General features: G+C 38.8%; 1 protein-coding gene across 5 annotated transcripts in view; it reads right to left on the bottom strand.

The window, feature by feature from the left end:
• LOC105919782 (nebulin-related anchoring protein) overlaps nt 1-18684 on the bottom strand; it is a 29801-nt gene that overhangs the window by 8303 nt on the left and 2814 nt on the right. For 2 of the 5 annotated variants that reach the window (XM_021312076.2, XM_012855180.3), the window contains exons 4-31: nt 16233-16337; nt 14553-14660; nt 14327-14434; nt 14133-14237; nt 13914-14021; nt 13697-13804; nt 12187-12294; nt 11678-11794; nt 11043-11147; nt 10807-10914; nt 9731-9835; nt 9017-9115; nt 8775-8879; nt 8541-8648; nt 8293-8400; nt 7321-7518; nt 7137-7241; nt 6954-7052; nt 6581-6685; nt 5683-5790; nt 5382-5539; nt 4358-4511; nt 4156-4260; nt 3338-3436; nt 2424-2528; nt 2226-2333; nt 2018-2131; nt 1729-1926 (exon numbers count right to left, since the gene is read on the bottom strand). In XM_021312076.2, the coding sequence (XP_021167751.2) occupies nt 1729-1926; nt 2018-2131; nt 2226-2333; nt 2424-2528; nt 3338-3436; nt 4156-4260; nt 4358-4511; nt 5382-5539; nt 5683-5790; nt 6581-6685; nt 6954-7052; nt 7137-7241; nt 7321-7518; nt 8293-8400; nt 8541-8648; nt 8775-8879; nt 9017-9115; nt 9731-9835; nt 10807-10914; nt 11043-11147; nt 11678-11794; nt 12187-12294; nt 13697-13804; nt 13914-14021; nt 14133-14237; nt 14327-14434; nt 14553-14660; nt 16233-16337 (3261 nt within the window). The remainder of the gene's footprint in view (nt 1-1728; nt 1927-2017; nt 2132-2225; nt 2334-2423; nt 2529-3337; nt 3437-4155; nt 4261-4357; nt 4512-5381; nt 5540-5682; nt 5791-6580; nt 6686-6953; nt 7053-7136; nt 7242-7320; nt 7519-8292; nt 8401-8540; nt 8649-8774; nt 8880-9016; nt 9116-9730; nt 9836-10806; nt 10915-11042; nt 11148-11677; nt 11795-12186; nt 12295-13696; nt 13805-13913; nt 14022-14132; nt 14238-14326; nt 14435-14552; nt 14661-16232; nt 16338-18684) is intronic. The other 3 variants (XM_021312085.2, XM_021312079.2, XM_021312071.2) reach the window with 3 other exon arrangements.

The raw sequence follows: 18684 nt of genomic DNA, 5'->3' as shown, positions 1-18684 counted from the left end.
AAATAAACTCCTGGAATACATAAAAGTCTAATTCTAACGCAACATAGACCATCTCGATATAAACAATATAGTCTTATTTTATATCTCTTTTCAAATCTCAATATATTGCCCTGCCCTATCCCCATATAAATGGTGGTTAAATAAAATAGAAATAAACTTGTTTAATACGACGTGAAGCTGCTGGAACAGCGGCATCAATTTTGCCACGGACTGAGAAAGTCCTGGTGAAGAAACAAAGCCAGGCTCCAAAATCAGCGTACGTGGATTAGCCGATTCTAGAGAACGTTTTTATGGTGAGACGAGACACACTGCAAAAAGGGTACTAAGAATAGGTAAAAATGTCTTGAAATTAGTGTATTTTCCTTGATTTGAGCAGGTAGATAAGACTATTTGCCAATAGAATGAGATTTTTGCATTTAAATCAGGAACAATCCATCTCTAAATTAACATAATTAGACACCCTGCACTTGAAATAAGACGATAGAGATCAATTGTTCCGATTTTAAGTGCAAAAATCTTATTCCATTGGCAAATAGTCTTATTTACCTGCTCTAATCAAAGAAAAATACAATGATTTCAAGAAAATTTCACTTACTTTTAGTTCTGTTTTTGCAGTGCAAAGCCTGGAGCTGTTTGGCTGCAAAACGAATATAAAAAATAAGTAAAATGTTCTTAAAATTAGTGTTTTTGTCCTGGATATGAGCAGTTAAATAAGATCATCTGCCAATGGAATGGATATTTTCACCCCTAAAATAGGACAATTAGATATGCTGCACTTGAAATAAGATGATGAAGATGGATTGCTCCTATCTTAAGTAAAAACAATCTTATTCCATTGGCAGATCATCTTATTTACCTGCTTAAATCAAGGACAAATACACACATTTTAAGAAAATTTCACTTATTTTTAGTTTAGTTGCAGTGAGCAACAGTAGGAGAGTTTAAAGGAGTCAAGGTGAGGCTTTCAGATCTAAGAACGCTGAACTGCTGGTAAGCACGATGGAGGTAGCGACATGCTTAGGGGTTTGTGAGTGGAATAATGAAGAGCGCTGACCCTCAATACTTAAATACCCAACACATAACTTAACTACACTGCAAAAACGCATCAAAAAGAAGTAAAGTTTTCTTAAAATGTGTGTATTTGTCCTTGATTTGAACAGGTAAATAAGATTATCTGCCAATGGAATGGATATTTTTTACCCCTAAAATAAGATAATTAGATATACTGCACTTGAAATAAAATTATGGAGATGAGTTATTCCTATTTTAAGTGCATACATCTTATTCCATTGGCAAATCATCGTATTTACCTGCTCAAATCAAGGACAAATACATTCATTTCAATAAAATGTTACTTATTTTTTGTTCAGTTTTTGCAGTGTAGTTACGGGGGGAAAAAAAGGGTCCTTGTCAGAAAACAAGTGATTCTATCATTTCTGGTAAAGACGAGGTGTCCAGCCAGAATTATGACAAGAGGTTTATTGGTGGCTACAAAAAAAAAACATTTGGTTTATTTGCAACTTGCTAAGAAGTAATCAGAAAAATATTAGTGGGGGCACATTATGTATGGATCAGAGAAAAAGCACGACAAATGCACCATTAAAAGCCCAAAGTTAAGGCCCATGAATGGTGCACGCAGACGTCTGACTGAAGCTGTAGATCCCAAAGGAACAAATAAGTTTTCTCTGTGCTGCAGCCATATTTAACAGGATCTAAAGTGACTCTCACCTCACTCTGCAGGCCGTACGCTCTCTTGGCCGCCTGCGTCTTCATGTCGTCGGGCAGCGAGGTGTAGTGGTGCAAGGAGAGCCGGTAGTCGTGGTCGCTGACCAGAGACTGGGCCTTTTTGGCGTGAGCGACCTCAATCATATCCATGGGCAGGTGGAATTTGGAGAGCTGCTTGGCTGAGTCCTTCTTATACTTTATCTAAATTCACACCAGGACGCAGAAACAAAATTTAGAAATGCAATTGCTTTTTTTTTTTTTTTAGGATAAAGCAAAGCGCAGCGGCACTCACATCACTTTGTAGCTGGCTGGCGTGAACTGAATGCGCGATGTTCAGGTCATCCTGCAGCCCCTTCAGTCCAATCATCTTCCCTTTGGTCTTCTCAAATTCTCCCCTGTACTTTACCTGAAATGAAGCATCAAGGCCCAATTTAAGCCGAACATATCGTCTCCACCTGTCGCAGGAAAACTTTGCTCTGTGCGATTAAACCGGGTCTCACGTCACTGAGGATGTCTGCGGAGGCTTTGGCGGACTGGAAAGGAATTGCATCCAGGCGCAGCTTGTAGCCCCCGTCGCGTAGCTTTGTCCACGACTCCTTGTACTGACTCTGAAGATGCAAAGGCGTCATGAGAAATCCGCTCATGGAGGTGAAATAGTCAGAGCGATCAGCTCTGGGAGAGGTTAAAGAAAACTTTACCTCACTGATGTTTCTGGCATTGATCTTTGCCTGCACCAACTCAGGCAGCTCTCCGCTGACCGTGTAGTTGTGCTTCATGTTTTCTCCCTTCTCCCTGTACAGACGCTGCCAAACAGAACCACAGTTGTTACCGCAGGGGGGGAAAAAAAGGTTTCTAGATTTCGGCGAACTTAAGTGGTGCATCTATAAAATAAAGCGACCAAGGTCACAAGAGGCAGGGTCTTAGCGTGACATCCATCTCAACAAATGTTTAGCACCTGCTGGAGAAAAAAAAATAAACATTTGACACTTCAAGCAAGACCTCAAACACGCAAATGTGCGTCACCAACCCAGAAAAAAAATAAAAAAAGCTAAAATCCTTGTGAAGATGCAGGTTCAAGCTGTCAGGAGAGTTATTATCCAAAGTGAAACAAGTGCTGTACCGACATGGGCTGGAAGGCCACTCAATGAAGAAGGGGATGTAAATAAAAGATCCTAATTTGTCATAGGTAAAGCTAAATTATTTGATTATCATTTCGATTGTTGGATTTGGAGGTGAATAAGGGGAAAACTTGCAAGTTTGTGAAGTACAGGGGTGGCAGCATCATGATGTGGGGGCTATTTTGTTGCAGGAGGGCCTGACATTAAGATAAGATCAGATAGACTTTATTGACGGTGCCAAAAGGAGGCACCTTCTTTTGATTATTGAGCAGATGTGGCCTTATGAGAAAAGAAGACCTTGTGGAAATACTGGAGCAAAAGCTCAAGTCAGGAGTAATTGAGCTGAAACTAAAAGAGTTTAGCCTGATTTAGGTTTAGATAGAAGATATGGTCCCGTGTGTCTGTTGTTGTTGTTTTTTTATGCAGCGTATGTAAATATCTTTTTACAACAGCGATGACCTAAAAACGGTCCCACTTATTGTGGCTGAACTTACATCAACAGCCAGTTTGTTGCTGAGTTTGGCCTGGATCATCTCTGGAGTGTCTTCAACGCTGGTGAACTTCAGAGAGCTCACGTCCTGACGATACTTTTTCTGCAGGAACGAAAATTTGCCGACAATGTTGATGAACACCAGAGAGAAAACTCTCCGTCCATTTGGACAGAAGAGGCCAGAAAAAATAGGCAGGGCACACATTTTATACGCCCAGTAGGGGGCGCTCAACCATCACAATCATACATGGTCCCAAAAAATCTATTTGAAAAAGAAAATGCAGACACACATGGGCAGTGTTGCAGTTTGATTCTCATAAATGAAGCTGTCTGTTAAAAACAAGCCATTTTTTTCTCCTATAATTGTGCATAAAACTGGGGGTCATTGCATGGTGTGGTGACTAAAGTTATCCTTTAAATAAGTTTTCCCACTGTGACAAAGTTAGGAATGGAGTACACTGTCTCAAGTTTACTCTATAAATGTTATTTCTAAAGATAAATAACCAAAAAGGATCAATACTTATAGAAAGCTGTGGCCAAATATACTGTATGTATATGAAGATAAATGTTAGTAAGCTGGACATAAAGATCTACAGATGATGAAAAGTATGTTTTTTCCCCCCTTTAGTTTAAAGGTTCAGGAGGAACCTTTTTCACACATGAGAGGGTAAAGAGGAAAAAACAACACGAAGCGTCGGGTTATCAAGTTGTAGTTTTTTGGTTTTTGGCCTGTGGACGTTTGTTTTCCGTCTTTCTCGTGACACTTTGTGCTCACAGAGATCCCGTTTTGTTAACAGCAGAGCTAAACGGGTCTGAGATTACCTCACTGAAGAGATCCGAAGCTTTCTTCGCCTGCTGAATATCCAGAGACTTTGAGGCCTCCCAGCCGACACCCTTCATCCAGTTTAGATCTGATCTGTACTGTTTCTAAACACAGATGTAAAAAAAAAACACAAAAAAAACAATCAGGCAAATATTGCAATTTTAAAAGAACGCCATACGAGTCTTGTCGGAGGATACTTACGTCGCTCTGTAACTCGTAGGCCTTCTTAGCCCAGGCCACATTCATGTCTGTCGGCAGAGTGGTGTATTCATGGAGGAACGTCCTGTATTTAGTATCCGTGGCGAGGTCCTGGGCCTTCTGGGCATGGCTGATGTTCAGCATATCCAGAGACACGCTGCAGAAAAGTTTGAGTTTAGAAAGTGTTTTGGTCCCTATTACATCGATTTAGCTCTCTTGAGGTCTTTAGCATTGAAAAAAGGATGAATTCAGCATTTTTATCTCGCTTTGGACCGTACATCAGGGTGCTGACCCACAGCTGCCCGTCTAAAATAACACATCTCTGTGACTGGAGGAAGTGGGACATTCATAATGAGGATTAGGAAGAGCTCGTTATAGAGGGTCATGATGTCCTGGACAGAGAAATCTGCCTATATTACAATTATATGCTAATTGCAATATTTACAACTGTTCAGGCCCAAAATCCGGGTGTAGAGACAGACCCTGAACCTTTACAGGCACTTACACTGCAAAAACTGAACTAAAAATAAGTAAAATGTTCTTAAAGTTTGTGTACTTGTCCTTGATTTGAGCAGGTAAAATAAGATAATTAGACATCCTGCACCTTAAATACGATGATAGAGATGAGTTGTTCCTATTTTAAGTGAAAAAATCTCATTCCATTGGCGAATCATCTTATTTTGCTGCTCAAATCGAGGACAAATACACTCATTTTAAGAAAATATTACTTATTTTTAGTTCTGGTTTTTTTTTTACAATTAAATGTAACATCTATCTCCAGGATGAAAGGACCGATGTCCTAGCAGTTAAAATAGGAACAACTCATCTCCATTATCTTATTTCAGGTGCAGTATATCTAATTATCTTATTTGAGGGGTCAAAATACTCATTCCATTAGCAGGTAATCTTATTTACCTGCTCAAATCAAGGACAAATACATTAATTTCAAGAAGATTTTACTCACTTTTAGTTCCTTTTTTGCAGTATAGGTCTGACTAGAATATCATGATTAATCTGGGGCCCTTGCCTGTATTTGTTCTTGGTGTCCTCGTAGTTCTTCCTGTAGTGGCGATCGCTCTGAAGTCTGGTGGCCAGAGCAGAGTGAGCCATCTGAGAGTCGTCGCTGACTGACTTGATGCCAATCACCTTGCCTTTGCTTTTCTCGTACTCTTGCTTGTACTTAACCTGAAAAACAACGAGTCGAAATGAGTTTTTCAGTCGGTTTGTGACGCGTTAAAAAGATGCCCTTTTTAACCACCTGTGCGCCACAAGTGTTACAGCTCATAAACATATGAGTTGTTTGAACAAATATGAAAAAAAACACTCACGTCGCTGGCCAGGTCTCGCTTTGCCTTTGCTGTAAGTATCGACAGAGAGTCCAAACGAAGCTCAAAGCCCTTTTCCCTCTGCTTCTCCCACTGGCTCTTGTACACTTTCTATAAAACAAAAAATAAAGAAAGAAATGGCGCATTATCAATCATATGTAAGAAAGAGGCTATCTATGAGTTTCACTATAAGAGAAAAATTGTTCACACTGCAAAAACGAAACAAAAAATAAGTCAAATTTTCTTGAAATTAGTGTATTTGTCCTTGATTTGAGCAGGTAAATAAGATGATTTGCCAATGGAGTGAGATTTTTGCACTTAAAATAGGAACAACTCATCTCCATCATCTTATTTAAAGGGCAGAATATCTAATTATCTTATTTTAGGGGTAAAAATACTCATTCCATGGGCAGATCATTTTATTTACTTGCTCAAATCAAGGACAAACACACTAATTTCAAGAAAATTTGCCTTATTTTTAGTTCCATTTTTGCAGTGCAAGTTTCAAAATCTGATGCTGTTTGTGTATTATTATTGGTTTCCCCAAAAAAATTATATCCCTATTTTCTTTTCTAGGATTATCTTTATTATATTATCCATCCATCCATTTTCTGACCCGCTTCATCCCTCATGGGGTCGCGGGGGTTCTTTATTATATTAATTAGATTTTATTTATTATATATTCAGCTCAAAGTGACTATGGATGTTAATGTCAAACATGCATCTTAACTTCTCTGGAATACACATCAAGTTTTTCCATTATTATTTTAACTTTTAGGTGCAATAAATGTGTAGTTAGCTAACTTTTTATGGCCAAAAAGGGGGCAAAAGAAAAAAAAGGTAGAGTTGAAATCCACCAAACTCCTGTTGTTTCTAAGTCAGAAAACCAAATCCAACTCACCCCACTCAGCATGTCAGCGTTTGCTTTAGCTTGTCTGAACAGCGGTTCATCTTTCGTCATGGTGTACTGGTGAATTATCTGTTCTGTGTCCGCTCTGTACGCCAGCTGAAAAGTCAAAAAAAGACGCGTATAAATGAAGAGACACTTTCCACATCAGTGGCCTCAGACTCAAGTCCTCTATGGTCCTGTAGCTTTTAGATGCATCACTTGCCCTGCGCACCTGAATCAAACGGCTAAACTACGTCAGCAGCTATGCAGAACGCTGCTAATGAGCTCAAGAAGCAGAGACACATCCAAAAGTTGCAGGACGCTGGCGTTTGAGAGCACTGCCCTAAATAAAGACACATACGAGAGATCAAGGAGGAGAACTCACGTCGCTCTGCAGCTCCTGACTCTTCTTGGCGTGTTTGATGGAGAGGTCGTCCGCCACCTGAGTGAACCTCATTTTGTCGGCCTTCTGACGGTATCTGACCTGTGAAAACAGAGTATGGAGCTGAAATCCGGCACTGAAAAACGGTGTGACATTTTTAAAACGTAATGCCCTGAATAGACGTGCATCACTGAGTTGCTCTCCGGCTTTCTTGGCCTGGGCGATGTTGAGACATCCCTCAGTCTCCCAGCCAACGCCCTTCATCCAGTTCAGGTCTGAACGATACTGGTTCTGCAGCAAAATAACAATGTCTCAGTTTAAAAAAAAATAATCATTTATCTCTTTAGCGTCATACACTGATGAATCTCACCTCGCTCTGCAGGGAGTAGGCCTTTTTAGCCTGCTGGACCTTCATGTCGTCAGACAGGATGGTGTAATCGTGAAGTTTGGTGCGATAGTCCAGGTCACTGGCGAGGGCCTGAGCCTTCTTGGCGTGGCTCAGGTTGATCATGTCCAGGGGGAGGCTGAACTGCGCCTGGCTCTCCTTCGAGCCTTTCCTGTACTCAATCTGAAGAGGCAACGACAATAAAATGGTTCAATGTGACGCACACTCAATGTAGAGCTCCAGTCAAAAGTTTTACATGCCCCCATTAAAGGTGTAGATGTCGTTAATATTTGATCTTGTTGATTTAATTTAACCATTCCTTTTCAAAGGTGGAAAGGGGATACCACAAATAACTTCAGTGGTTTTTAAAGACAAGAATTTAATGCACAGTTAAGCTAATATTGAGTAAATATCTCTTAAAAAAACTGCGGTTTAACCACAAAAGTATATGTTGTTGGTTTTTTTTTCACAGTTAACAAACATCTTATGTAACTTTCGCCGGATATTTAAACCCTTTTCTTGGGAAATTTATTGGACTTAAAATATCTTTATTAGCTCTCTGTCTGTCATCGCACCCATTTATTGTTTACTATTTCATTTTAAATTGGTTTAGCTCCTTCCTATGTTTGTGATCTCCAAACACATTTCCAAGCCTTCTCACTAATTAACTAGTTTCTCCTCCTTATTCTAATTTAAATTTAACCATGGAGGTGATCAGGAATTTGCTGTGGACATGTCTGCACCACTAAGACCATGAAATTATTCAAACATATGTCAAAAACTTTATTCAATTTCATTACTTGTTTGGTAAAAATCGGAAGTATTCTTTGGACAACTTTGCTCTAAAACTAAATTTAACACTCACATTAACAGACCTTGCCCTGTTAACTACACACATATGTATTTAAACTATTTATTTACTATATGTATTCTGAACCTTGAGGTAATTTCTCTTACGTCACTGCTCATCTTGGCCACTTGAAGAGAGTGCAGCGTCTTGGAGTCGCTCACGTTGACCCCGATCGCCTTTTCTTTGTTCTTCAAGTAGGACTCTTTGTATTTCAGCTAAAAATAGATGGTCAGCTCATTTAAATCAAAGGATATTTCACTGGATTAATACCACTTGGGTTTTTATTTTTCTTCCTCAGAACATCATCTTTTTTCACCATCTCTCTCTTTTCGTTCTTTTCATTCCTTTCACTTACGTCACTGGCTAGGTCTCTCGAAGCTTTGGCAGCTCTCACGCTCAAGTCGTCCAGACCGGTTTCACAAGCTTTGGACTTGGTCTTCTCCCACTCTTCTTTGTATTTAATCTAGAATTTAACGACATTAACTTGAAACGAAGAAGAGACAGTGGGGACTTTGCATAAAACTCTGCATGCAAACCAGTGTGTTAACACAGGCTTTTGTTTGCAAAACTGGGAACAGTGCAAACTTACATCACTGCACAAAGCTGCGTTGGCTTTGGCCTGCTGGATTTGGGGCAGATCCTGAGATAAAGTGTACTGGTGCTTCGTCTTCTCATAGCCTGCTTTATAATTTAACTGGATGGGGGGGGGGGGGGGGGTGTGGAGGTGAATTATGTGTTCACACAACTCCAAAGTGAATTTAGTTATCATGCATGGCACTTGAAAAATGAATAAAAGTGCTCATTATCAGTCCCTGCTTAGTGTTTACTCACGTTGCTGACAAGCCGAGCATTTTTCTTGGCTAAGACAATCTCAGGGGTGTCCGTCACAGACTTGTACTTGACCTGGTCGATATGTTGCTTGTAGTTCTTCTGCACCCATTTTCATAAATAGTAATATATCAGAAGCATGAAGTTAGTGCTTAATTAAAACAACCTTTTTAATGCCTCCCATTGCATGTGGCCATTGTAGTAATATTATGGTGAAAGGGCTCAAAACAGAATTTGCTGTTCAAAATTCTATAAATCTTCAGACCAGAATGTATCAGATTTTTTTTAGTTTTTAAAATTATAAATCAAGAATACTTAGTTTTGTAATATCGGGACCTAATTTCACTACAAAAAGACATATTTTTGTAAATCACAGTTTATAATCTTTGATACCTTTAATTTTGTTTTCTGAAAGCCCCCAAATTAGGAGATTATTTGGTATTTATATCAGACCCAGATAAGAACCCCATTTCCAAATAAACGGCAGTAAAGGTTCTTTTTAGTTACTGTATGTGTTTTTCTTAACTGACAGCCCCAAATACTTAGAAAATTAGACAAAAACTAAAAATAAAGGAAATAATCTGCATACAAATAGCTGTAAATAGTTCTTTTTTTTTTACTTATATAATGGAAAAATAATTAAGTGTGGAACCTTTTTCCAGACTACATTGGAAGCGTGTGATAGATTTGAGCTTGACGTAGTTTAGAGGAACTTACATCCTTTAGTGGGTCCAGCTTCCTTTGGCTTTGGTAGCCTGGTGTGAGAGTGGCTGGGTAGTTATATTCACACTGCTCCTGATCATGGCCGTGTTTATAAGAAATCTGAAACAAAAATGCAAATGTTCTGTGTTGGAATAGAATACAAATATGCTTTATTGTCCCATAATGGGGAGATTCAGGTATACAAGCAGCAAAGTGACAAGCATATGAAGCATCCAGTTACACACAAGGTTAAAATATATATATATATATATATAAATGTTCAAATTTACAACATAAGAAAACACATGGAAACTAAAGATAAAAAAGCTCTAGACTATTATATTAATTTTAACAACCCTGCCATTGTTGTTTCTATGCAATTGATAATGTGGAAAACAATTAGATTTTTAGCTAAGGCTTGCTGCCACAGACTTATTTAGACAAAAACATGTTTTAATAATTTGAAAGAGTGACTGCTGCAAATCAGATAAAAAAATTCATGCAAATGACGATGACCCTACAACGCCATGACTTAATCTCATACTACATTATGCAGACTCTCTGTCTGCACTGGTGAAGGTGGGATGCTGACAGTGGCTTCAGCATGAGAGCAGTCTGACCTTACTTTCTAAATAACTTTCTGATTTAACTAATATTAATTTTACCAATCTCATAGACTGTACAGAACATTTAACTTGCAGCCAAAGATGCCAGCGCAGCTATTCACTAAGGATTTTCTTTTAAACTAGACATGCTAACAAGGCAAAAAGAAACTTAGTTGGTTATTTCGGTGTAGCAATTGCCATATGTGTAACACAGGCAGATCATCAGTGATACACAGACTTCATGCATGATTTGATTTGATTTCTTGCCACGTAAATATGCTTAATTTCTTCACCTTTCTTCATATAAAATGTGTTTTTTTATATTCGCCAACATGTAGCAAAACACCCATCGTGTGACAGCAACTTTAAATATCTTTTTTCTTTTTTTTAAGTTTGTATGTGACTAACTGTAATTTAATTCTCAATATAAAACCAAATCCAACATAACAGAGGTAATTTCAAGGTGCTCACTAAGTCATGACTTACATCACTCGCCAGTTTCATCGCTTTCATGGCATGCAAAGTCTTCTTATCAAATCCCGAGTCTTCATAGTGGCCCTTCAGATCACTGGTGTACTTTTCTTTATATTTGTTCTATTGAGATGTAACAAAAAAAGTAAATATCTTGGAATCAAACATAGTTGCAAGTTTAAATTATGGATCTTATACTAATAATTATGTAGCATCCATGAAAAAAAAACACCATTTGTCTTCATACTTACATCACTGGTGAACTGAGCGATTTTGGCAGCATTTCGAAACTGTGGGGTCTCACAAAAGTTAATGCTGTGGCCTTTGGTGTTCTCCAAATCTTTCTTATACTCGACCTGCAAATAAACAAATAAATATAGAAAAGATGTAGGCTTACGCGTTTGTTTGTTTTTTTCATTTTCTTTCCAATTTGATCAAATGCAAAAGACTTTTTTTTTAATGTTGCATGCTAAATATATCTGTGACACGGGTTTAATCTTCTAGGCAGTAAAAATAACAATGACATTAAGCGCTAAGAATGGCTCAGCCTGACAGCATGTTTACTGGGGTCAGGACAGACGAGGCAGAATATAACCAGCTCTGATGGGATGTCCCGTGGCCTTGGATGAAAGCCGCAGACTTAAAACACAGGCACGTCAACGATGCTGGAGATGAAGGTTTGGTAGCTTAGTGTTTTTTTGGAAACTGACACGTTAAACCTGACACTTCTTCACACACACACGTACACAATCGCTAACATTTGCGTGAGAAGCAGCCTCTGGGTGCCTTTTCCCCCCCCCAGGCGATGTCTTACTTAGTCACTTCGAGCTAAAAAACTGACACAACGTAAAGCAAGCGAGCTGGAGGATTGCTTTAGTGAACTTACCTCACTGACCATCTTGTTAATTTTTCGTGCATTCTTTAATGTCAGATTGTCTTCAGAGGTCAGACTATGGAAGTGTGACGTGCCCTTCATCTTGTTCAGGTCCTTCTTGTATTTCAGCTGCAGAGAGAACGATGGGTGATTCAGGACGTGTTTGTCTAAGACCAGGAGAACTTGAGTTATGACGGGGGTAAATCCCCTGATTGTTGCCCCTCATCTGTTCTGGACTGTAATGACAAGGCCTGATGATGTATGAGGCCGAGGCTTTCACACCGTGCTCGGACGTTTTTTTTGGCGTAAGCTCACATGCCGACACAAATGACGTGAGCTTCCTGTTCTAACAGCTCACATTGCAAATGTTCAGACAAGACCTCGAGGCATCTAGACAAACTATGCACCTTTCTGGAAGACTGAAGATGTCTCACCAGTGTCAGTCTCACTTCGTTTTGTCACAAAATGTCTCCAGATTTTACAACAGCGGAGGTTTATACGGTTTTCAGGTTGATACTCACATCACTAGCAATTTCCTGAGCCTTCTTAGCAAGATGATAACCAGGTGTGATCATGGCGGGAAAACTTCCTTTACCTCGTTGCTGCTCGTATTCTTCAGTGTAGGCAATCTGCAAATGAAACAGTTCCTTGATTTGATCTACATGCAATTTTAGTCGTATTTTCTAATGGGTAAATAGCTAACCGGCTTAAATCGGCGGCGCAGGCATTTTAAAGGGTAAATATGATCACATTTTAGAACCAGATAACGTAAAAATCTTGAAAGGATGAAACATAAATTACAATAAATGTCCATTTTTAAAAAGCAGACAAGTTAAAGTGCTGTTTTCAAACAAAAGAGCCTCTGCAGTCACGTCTCTTTAAGACTGAGATGCACTACTGTACATGGAGGATGTATCATCTGGAACAAGTGGCTACTGTTGTTAACTGTGAAATTGATATTCTTGCTTTGGAAAAAACACAAGGATGAGTTTTTATTTAAAGAGAGCAAAAACAGTCTGTCCATTGAAAACACTTCCCCCCCCAGGATTATGCAACAGTTGTATGGGAGCACAACCTGAACCACAATACTGTTTGCCGCTCTGGAGCAGTGAGCAGCCAGACCATCGTAAAATGCACTTTTTATGACTTGTGCCGGTGCAAAATGTCTGCTCATGACAACAAATGTAATTAAATAAACCAGCAACTACCTGCTGCAAACATTTACCCCGCATGTCTGCACACAATAACTAGCAGCAGTTCATTATTCCTCTTATCGACAGATTGTTTCTGAGCATTTTGAATCACCATGTGTCTAGTATTATCTGAAGTTTTAGGTCCAAACAATATGTCGTTGTGAGAAAACCAACTGTAGAAGAACTCATAGAGTTCAAGTGGCGTGATAGATGGAGCCGTCAGAATAACATGTTGACTGCAATGTCGCTGCTGTGGCATCAAATCATCACAAATTCAGCTGATTGTAGAGAAAGTGAGTCTTTCAGCTGCTTTGATTTACTGCCGATCTGTTTTACACAATCGCTGCACAACTCGCTAAAAAGGGTCAGATTTTCAACCATTTTTTTTTTTTTTCAATTTTCTTGCAGATTGTGTTCACTACAGAGCACTTTTAATCTGGGTAGGGGTCTCCAAATTACTGCGCTCACAGTCATCTTGATTTCTTTTTGCTCACTGAACATATCACCACGCAGATCTTCACATTATGAACTAACACTGGACCTGGAGAGTTTTATTTGCTGCTGTTACTTTTCTCTTGGATGGCCATTATGTTTTGCATTGAGGCCAGATGTATAACGTTGTCAGTCATAATTTAGACACGGAAAACTGTATCACCATCACGAGCCACACGTTCAAACACAATTTAAAAGGAAAAGCAGTAAATAACCAACTATTATTTCAAGTCCCTTCTGGAAATTTCTAGCTCCTTTTTAATCCATGTGCACACATGCTTCAAGTGGCTCATATCTTTTCAGAAACATTTTAAATATCAGACCTAGACTTATGAAAGGTTCCTACCTGGCTGAAGTTTTCAGCATTTTCTCTTGCGTGAACCAGTTCAGTGGCTGCTGCTTCTGCGCTGGCTTTACCCTTAATCTCTTGCTCGTACATCTGTCGATACTTAATCTGATACGATACGATGTGATTAGTTAATAACCGACATTCTCTTACAGTGTTTTAAATCCACACAGAAACTTTGTTTGCTTGTTTTATTTTTCCTTGTTTTGCCACTTACGTCGCTTGCCTGCTCGGTGGCCCTCTTTGAAACCTTGTATCCAGGAGTAAGATGTGCGGGGAAGCTGCCTTTCCCCCTCTGCTGCTCATATTCCTCGGTGTATGCATACTGTGGGGAGAAACAAGCGTGTTTTAGGCTTTACTGGATGGATCTGACTGAAGGAGATCATGCTGCGGTAAAATTGTCAAATCAGCAAGAAAGGGTCAATTAAAAACTTACGTCGCTGACAATCTGCGCCTGTTTCTTGGCCAGAAGCACCTCTGGAGGATCAACGAATGTTGTATACTTTGAAACTCTTTCTTCATGCCCTTTTTTATATTCCAACTAGGGAGAAAAAAAAGATTATTTTACCTTCTTGGATTTATCTTAGTGTCTTCTCACGGTTGTCACAAAAATAGATATTTCTAACTTACGTTACTGGCCAAAGTGTTGGCGCTCTTTGCAGCTTGGTAACCTGGTGTGATCATTGCCGGGAAGCTGCCTTTCCCTTTGGACTCTTCATATTCGGCTTTATATTTTACCTACAAGAAGAATACCAAATTAAACACTGGGACTTGTGGACATTATGACAAATATTGTTCCCTGTAAATAATCGAAACCTTGATGTTTATTTACGGGTAAATAATTGTGAACTCTTACATCACTGATGGTTTTCTGTGCCTCGGACATTGTCACTATTTCCTGGTTGGTCACCATCCCTGAATACCAGGTCTGCTGCTGTGAGAACTCAGATTGAGACTGAAAGGCCTGTTTAAAATATCAGAAGAAATTCACATCAGGTGATTTATTAAATACTAGGACTTAATATGTCCAACTTCCTGAGTTGGAATGAAATGAAACCCGGATCAAGGCATGTCTGGTTTCCTCAGTGTCTGCGCTAAATTGCTAAAGCTGAAAAATATATAATTTGCCTCACATAAAAGAGATCCCTTTGAGATCGGTGATCCGAAAACAACTTCAAAGACCCTATCTTACGCTCATTTCATTTTATCTCATCCTCATTTTTAATTACTTTTATTTGACGATCTACTAACCTAGTGGTTTCTGAACTTTTCCTCTTTTTGATCCTCTAAATTACTCCACTTATCAGTTAAGTGTGCAAGCGTCAGCAGCAGCTTAAATAAAACATTATAACAGCCACATAAACAGCATCAACCAACATATTGCCATATTCATTAGTAACATTTTTAGCAGTTGTAACATTTATACCATTAAAATTGTGTCATTATTAATAATAATAATAAGGTTGTTGCTGTTTCTTATTTAATTTAGTTTCTGAAAAGGATCCCAAGAGCCCACCATGGTCATTTGTAACCCTCTTCTGGGTTCTGTCCCCAACTTTGACTCTATTGGACTTAAGTGCTTTAACTTTTTCCAATTTCAGAAGCTTCATTTTGTGTTTAGTTTATGTCTTGGTTAGGCCATTAGACAATTTCCTTCTGTAAGGCAGATGGTCGGTTTGCAAAACAGCTACTTTGTTTGACCGCCAATCAGCCTGAATGGGAGAAAAAATGTAAATCTGGATAAATTTAGGACTCGACATCAGGGGCAGTTCTAGACAGGGGCCAACAGGGGCCCATGCCCCTGTAGAAATGGCCCTGGCCCCTGTTATGGCCCCTGTACTAAAAGCATGATGTTAAATAAACTTCTCATAATTATTTGCAATGACAAAGAAACCATAACTGATTGGTCACTTTGACCAATATTATTTTTTTACCTATACAGATTTACATCTAACTTAAGATGTTTCACGTTTAGCTTTAGCCGTATTGAGCAGGGGGCAAAGTTTTCAACTGGGCTCTGAAACCTGCAATTCCAGAGCCACAAGTGGCTCACTTAATATTATTACACAGTTAAATATTGCCGTTTTATTGTTTTAAATTTTTTTTGTTCTGTGCCCCTATGAAAAAACACTGGCCCCACCTTGGCCCCCCTGGTAAATTTGGTCTAGAACCGCCCCTGCTCGACATAGAAAGAAAAGCCGGGAATATGGATTCTGGGTGTCAGTCTGCTCAGGCAAGAAATAAAACCCATAAAAGGGGTTATATAATGTGTTTTTTTTTCTTTATAGGGACAAAACTAAATATATGAAGGATAAGGGAAAAACCAAACCACCCTGACCTTTTTAATGTTACTTATGCGTTGAATAACTGTTAACAGTAATCTAAAAACAAAAAGAAAGACAAGTTTAAATAAAGGATAAACCCACTCACCCCCACCCTCCAAAAAAAAAAAGGTTTTATTTTATATAAGTAATCATCCAAATTTGTGTTAAAACTGACTGGGACGCACTGGCCAGTTGCTCTCTGGGGAGCTCACCTGGCTGACCACCTGATTGGCTAGCCGAGCCTTCTCCAACTCCATGGACCTCATGTCACTGTGGAAGCTGGACATAAAGCGTTCGCCATCTTCGCGATACGTCAGCTACAAGTGGCACATGAACAATAAGCGTTAAGCCAAAGCAAGCAGACATTTAACAACACACAAGACACAGCATCCCTTTATTCAGCATTAAGCTTCTCATCAACAGTAATATTAGCAGTAAAAAAAAAAAAAACATCTAACCTTGGCTGCTTTTACAGCATTATCCACAATTGTGGAAACCACTGGCAAAGATGTGTAAAAAGTCTTGAATTAAATTTTGTTGCAGCAGCATGTCATCATTCACTAAAACATCCTAAATATCCAACCGTTCTGATGGACAAGTTAACATTAAGATGAGAAGTGGAATGTGCATTTGCACCTACCCTTTGCTCTGATACACCTAACAATGTAACACAGATGCAAAATCCAATATGTAGCTGAAAACTACTACTCCACAACTACCCTGAACACATCAACAATGTCAAGAAATGTAGTGGTGGAGATCAATGGAGCTAAATAAAGGGCAATAGTAAAAGAAAACCTGTTAGAAACACAAAAAACTTCCAACAGGAAGACCCTAAATACGAAGCTTTAGATCAAAGCGCATTCAGACTGGACCTTTTTATCAATTAAGAAAAAAATTCTCTAACCCACTTCATGATTTTACACTACTTAGCGTTGATCCATCATGTAAAACAGAATAAAACACACTGAAGTTTGTGTTTATTTATTTTTACTTATTTATTTCCTTTTTTTCTCTTTTTTTCCTTTTTTTCTCTCTTTAGTAAAAAAAGGGAAAAAAAGAGGAAAAAAAAGAGAAAAAAAAGGGGGAAAAAAAGAAAAAAGAAAAAAGAGAGAGAAAAAAAAGATGAAAGAAGGAAAAAAGGGGGGGAAAGTGTTTATGTTTGTGTTTATAACATGAAAACATGTGTAAAGGTTTATGGTGTGGGAATGTTTTTTTGAGAAAAGACAAAACGGGAAAGACAAGAACTCGTTACGTTCAAGAGAAATCGATTTGTGTTTTTATTTCAACGTCAAGAAGATTGCCACGTGAAAACAGCCGGCTGCCAACCCGTCTGTATCAGAGCAACAATTAAAACATTTAAAATAACTGGGACACAGACTTTCTCAGTGTGACATTATCTGAGATTAAGAAAATTATTTTTTACACATCTTCACCTGTGGTGCCTTTAATTGTGGAAGTTGCTATGGAACGGTTTCAACGAACAACGCCCCTCTATTATTTTTATTATTATGTTAAAAGAACCTGAGCTCATGATAAAAATATAGCATAAGTGTTCCGTTATTAATAACTACCATGATCCAATCTGGATGAAACAGGACCTGCCATGAAAGATCCAGAATAAAACACTTGTTTGATATTCATCCTTTAGCAGTAAACATGTCCTAAACTAATATTAGAACTGCTGTATTGCAAAGGATGAGAGACTCGACGGCTCTCGAACATCCCTCCACCAGGGCGGCTAATTAAGTCTATTTCAGTCGGCATAAATTCTGAGAATGATCTATAAAATAAACCTGCTGATAACTGGTGAAGCAGGGAGACAGACACGTTTACTTTTCAGAACAGGTAAAGGGTCCATGTAAAGGCATGTAAAGGCATACCTCCTGACTGATCCCAGCCCTGAGGTATGCTTAACCTTCCTATATTTATATCAATACGTTATGTCCGCTGGCTTACAGCAGCAGCTAATGAGCTTACTTGCCTATTGCAGATATAAGCATGAGAGGGTTGCTCGAACCTTTCACACAGACAGACTCAGACGGACAGAAACAGGTGGCCTTGCAGAGCTGAGGCAGGGAACGAGAGGCTGTTTTTCCTCGTGTATAATTTTAGCCGCCTGGAGCATAAAGTGGCGCGAGCCGCAGGGAGGGCCGTCTCGCCTCTGTCAGAGATACAGAAATAACCGGAGGCACACTTCTCATTCCAGACCCCTGCTGTCACCGAGAGCTCAGCGCTGCTGGCCACCTTTATCATTTTTTCAGCCGCTTTTGATCATAAATTAAAGGGTATACATGAGATAAGCTGTTATATTGTTGTTTTTTTTATTTATATTTTGGAGTTAAGAGTATCTTCAATCATATGTGAGGTTGTCATGTTTTAAAAGGCTGAAATGACAACATCTAAGCTCTGGAACTAAATGATCAAAACCTCAAATTTGGAAAAATAGAGCAAAACCTTAAGAAAACATGAGTCTATTCCAGTGAAATTACTCTGTATATATATACACTGCAAAAAGGGAACTAAAAGTAAGTAAAAAAATTCTTGAAATTAATGTATTTTTTCTTGATTTGAGGAGCTAAATAAGACTATTTGCCAATGGAATGAGTATATTTTTACTCCTAAAATAAGATAATTAGATATCCTGCACTTGAAATAAGATGA

The sequence above is a fragment of the Fundulus heteroclitus genome, chromosome 10 (assembly GCF_011125445.2).
Source record: "Fundulus heteroclitus isolate FHET01 chromosome 10, MU-UCD_Fhet_4.1, whole genome shotgun sequence".
NCBI lineage: Eukaryota > Metazoa > Chordata > Actinopteri > Cyprinodontiformes > Fundulidae > Fundulus > Fundulus heteroclitus.
Note: the sequence above shows the minus strand (reverse complement) of the source record. Positions and strands in the feature narration are given on the sequence as shown.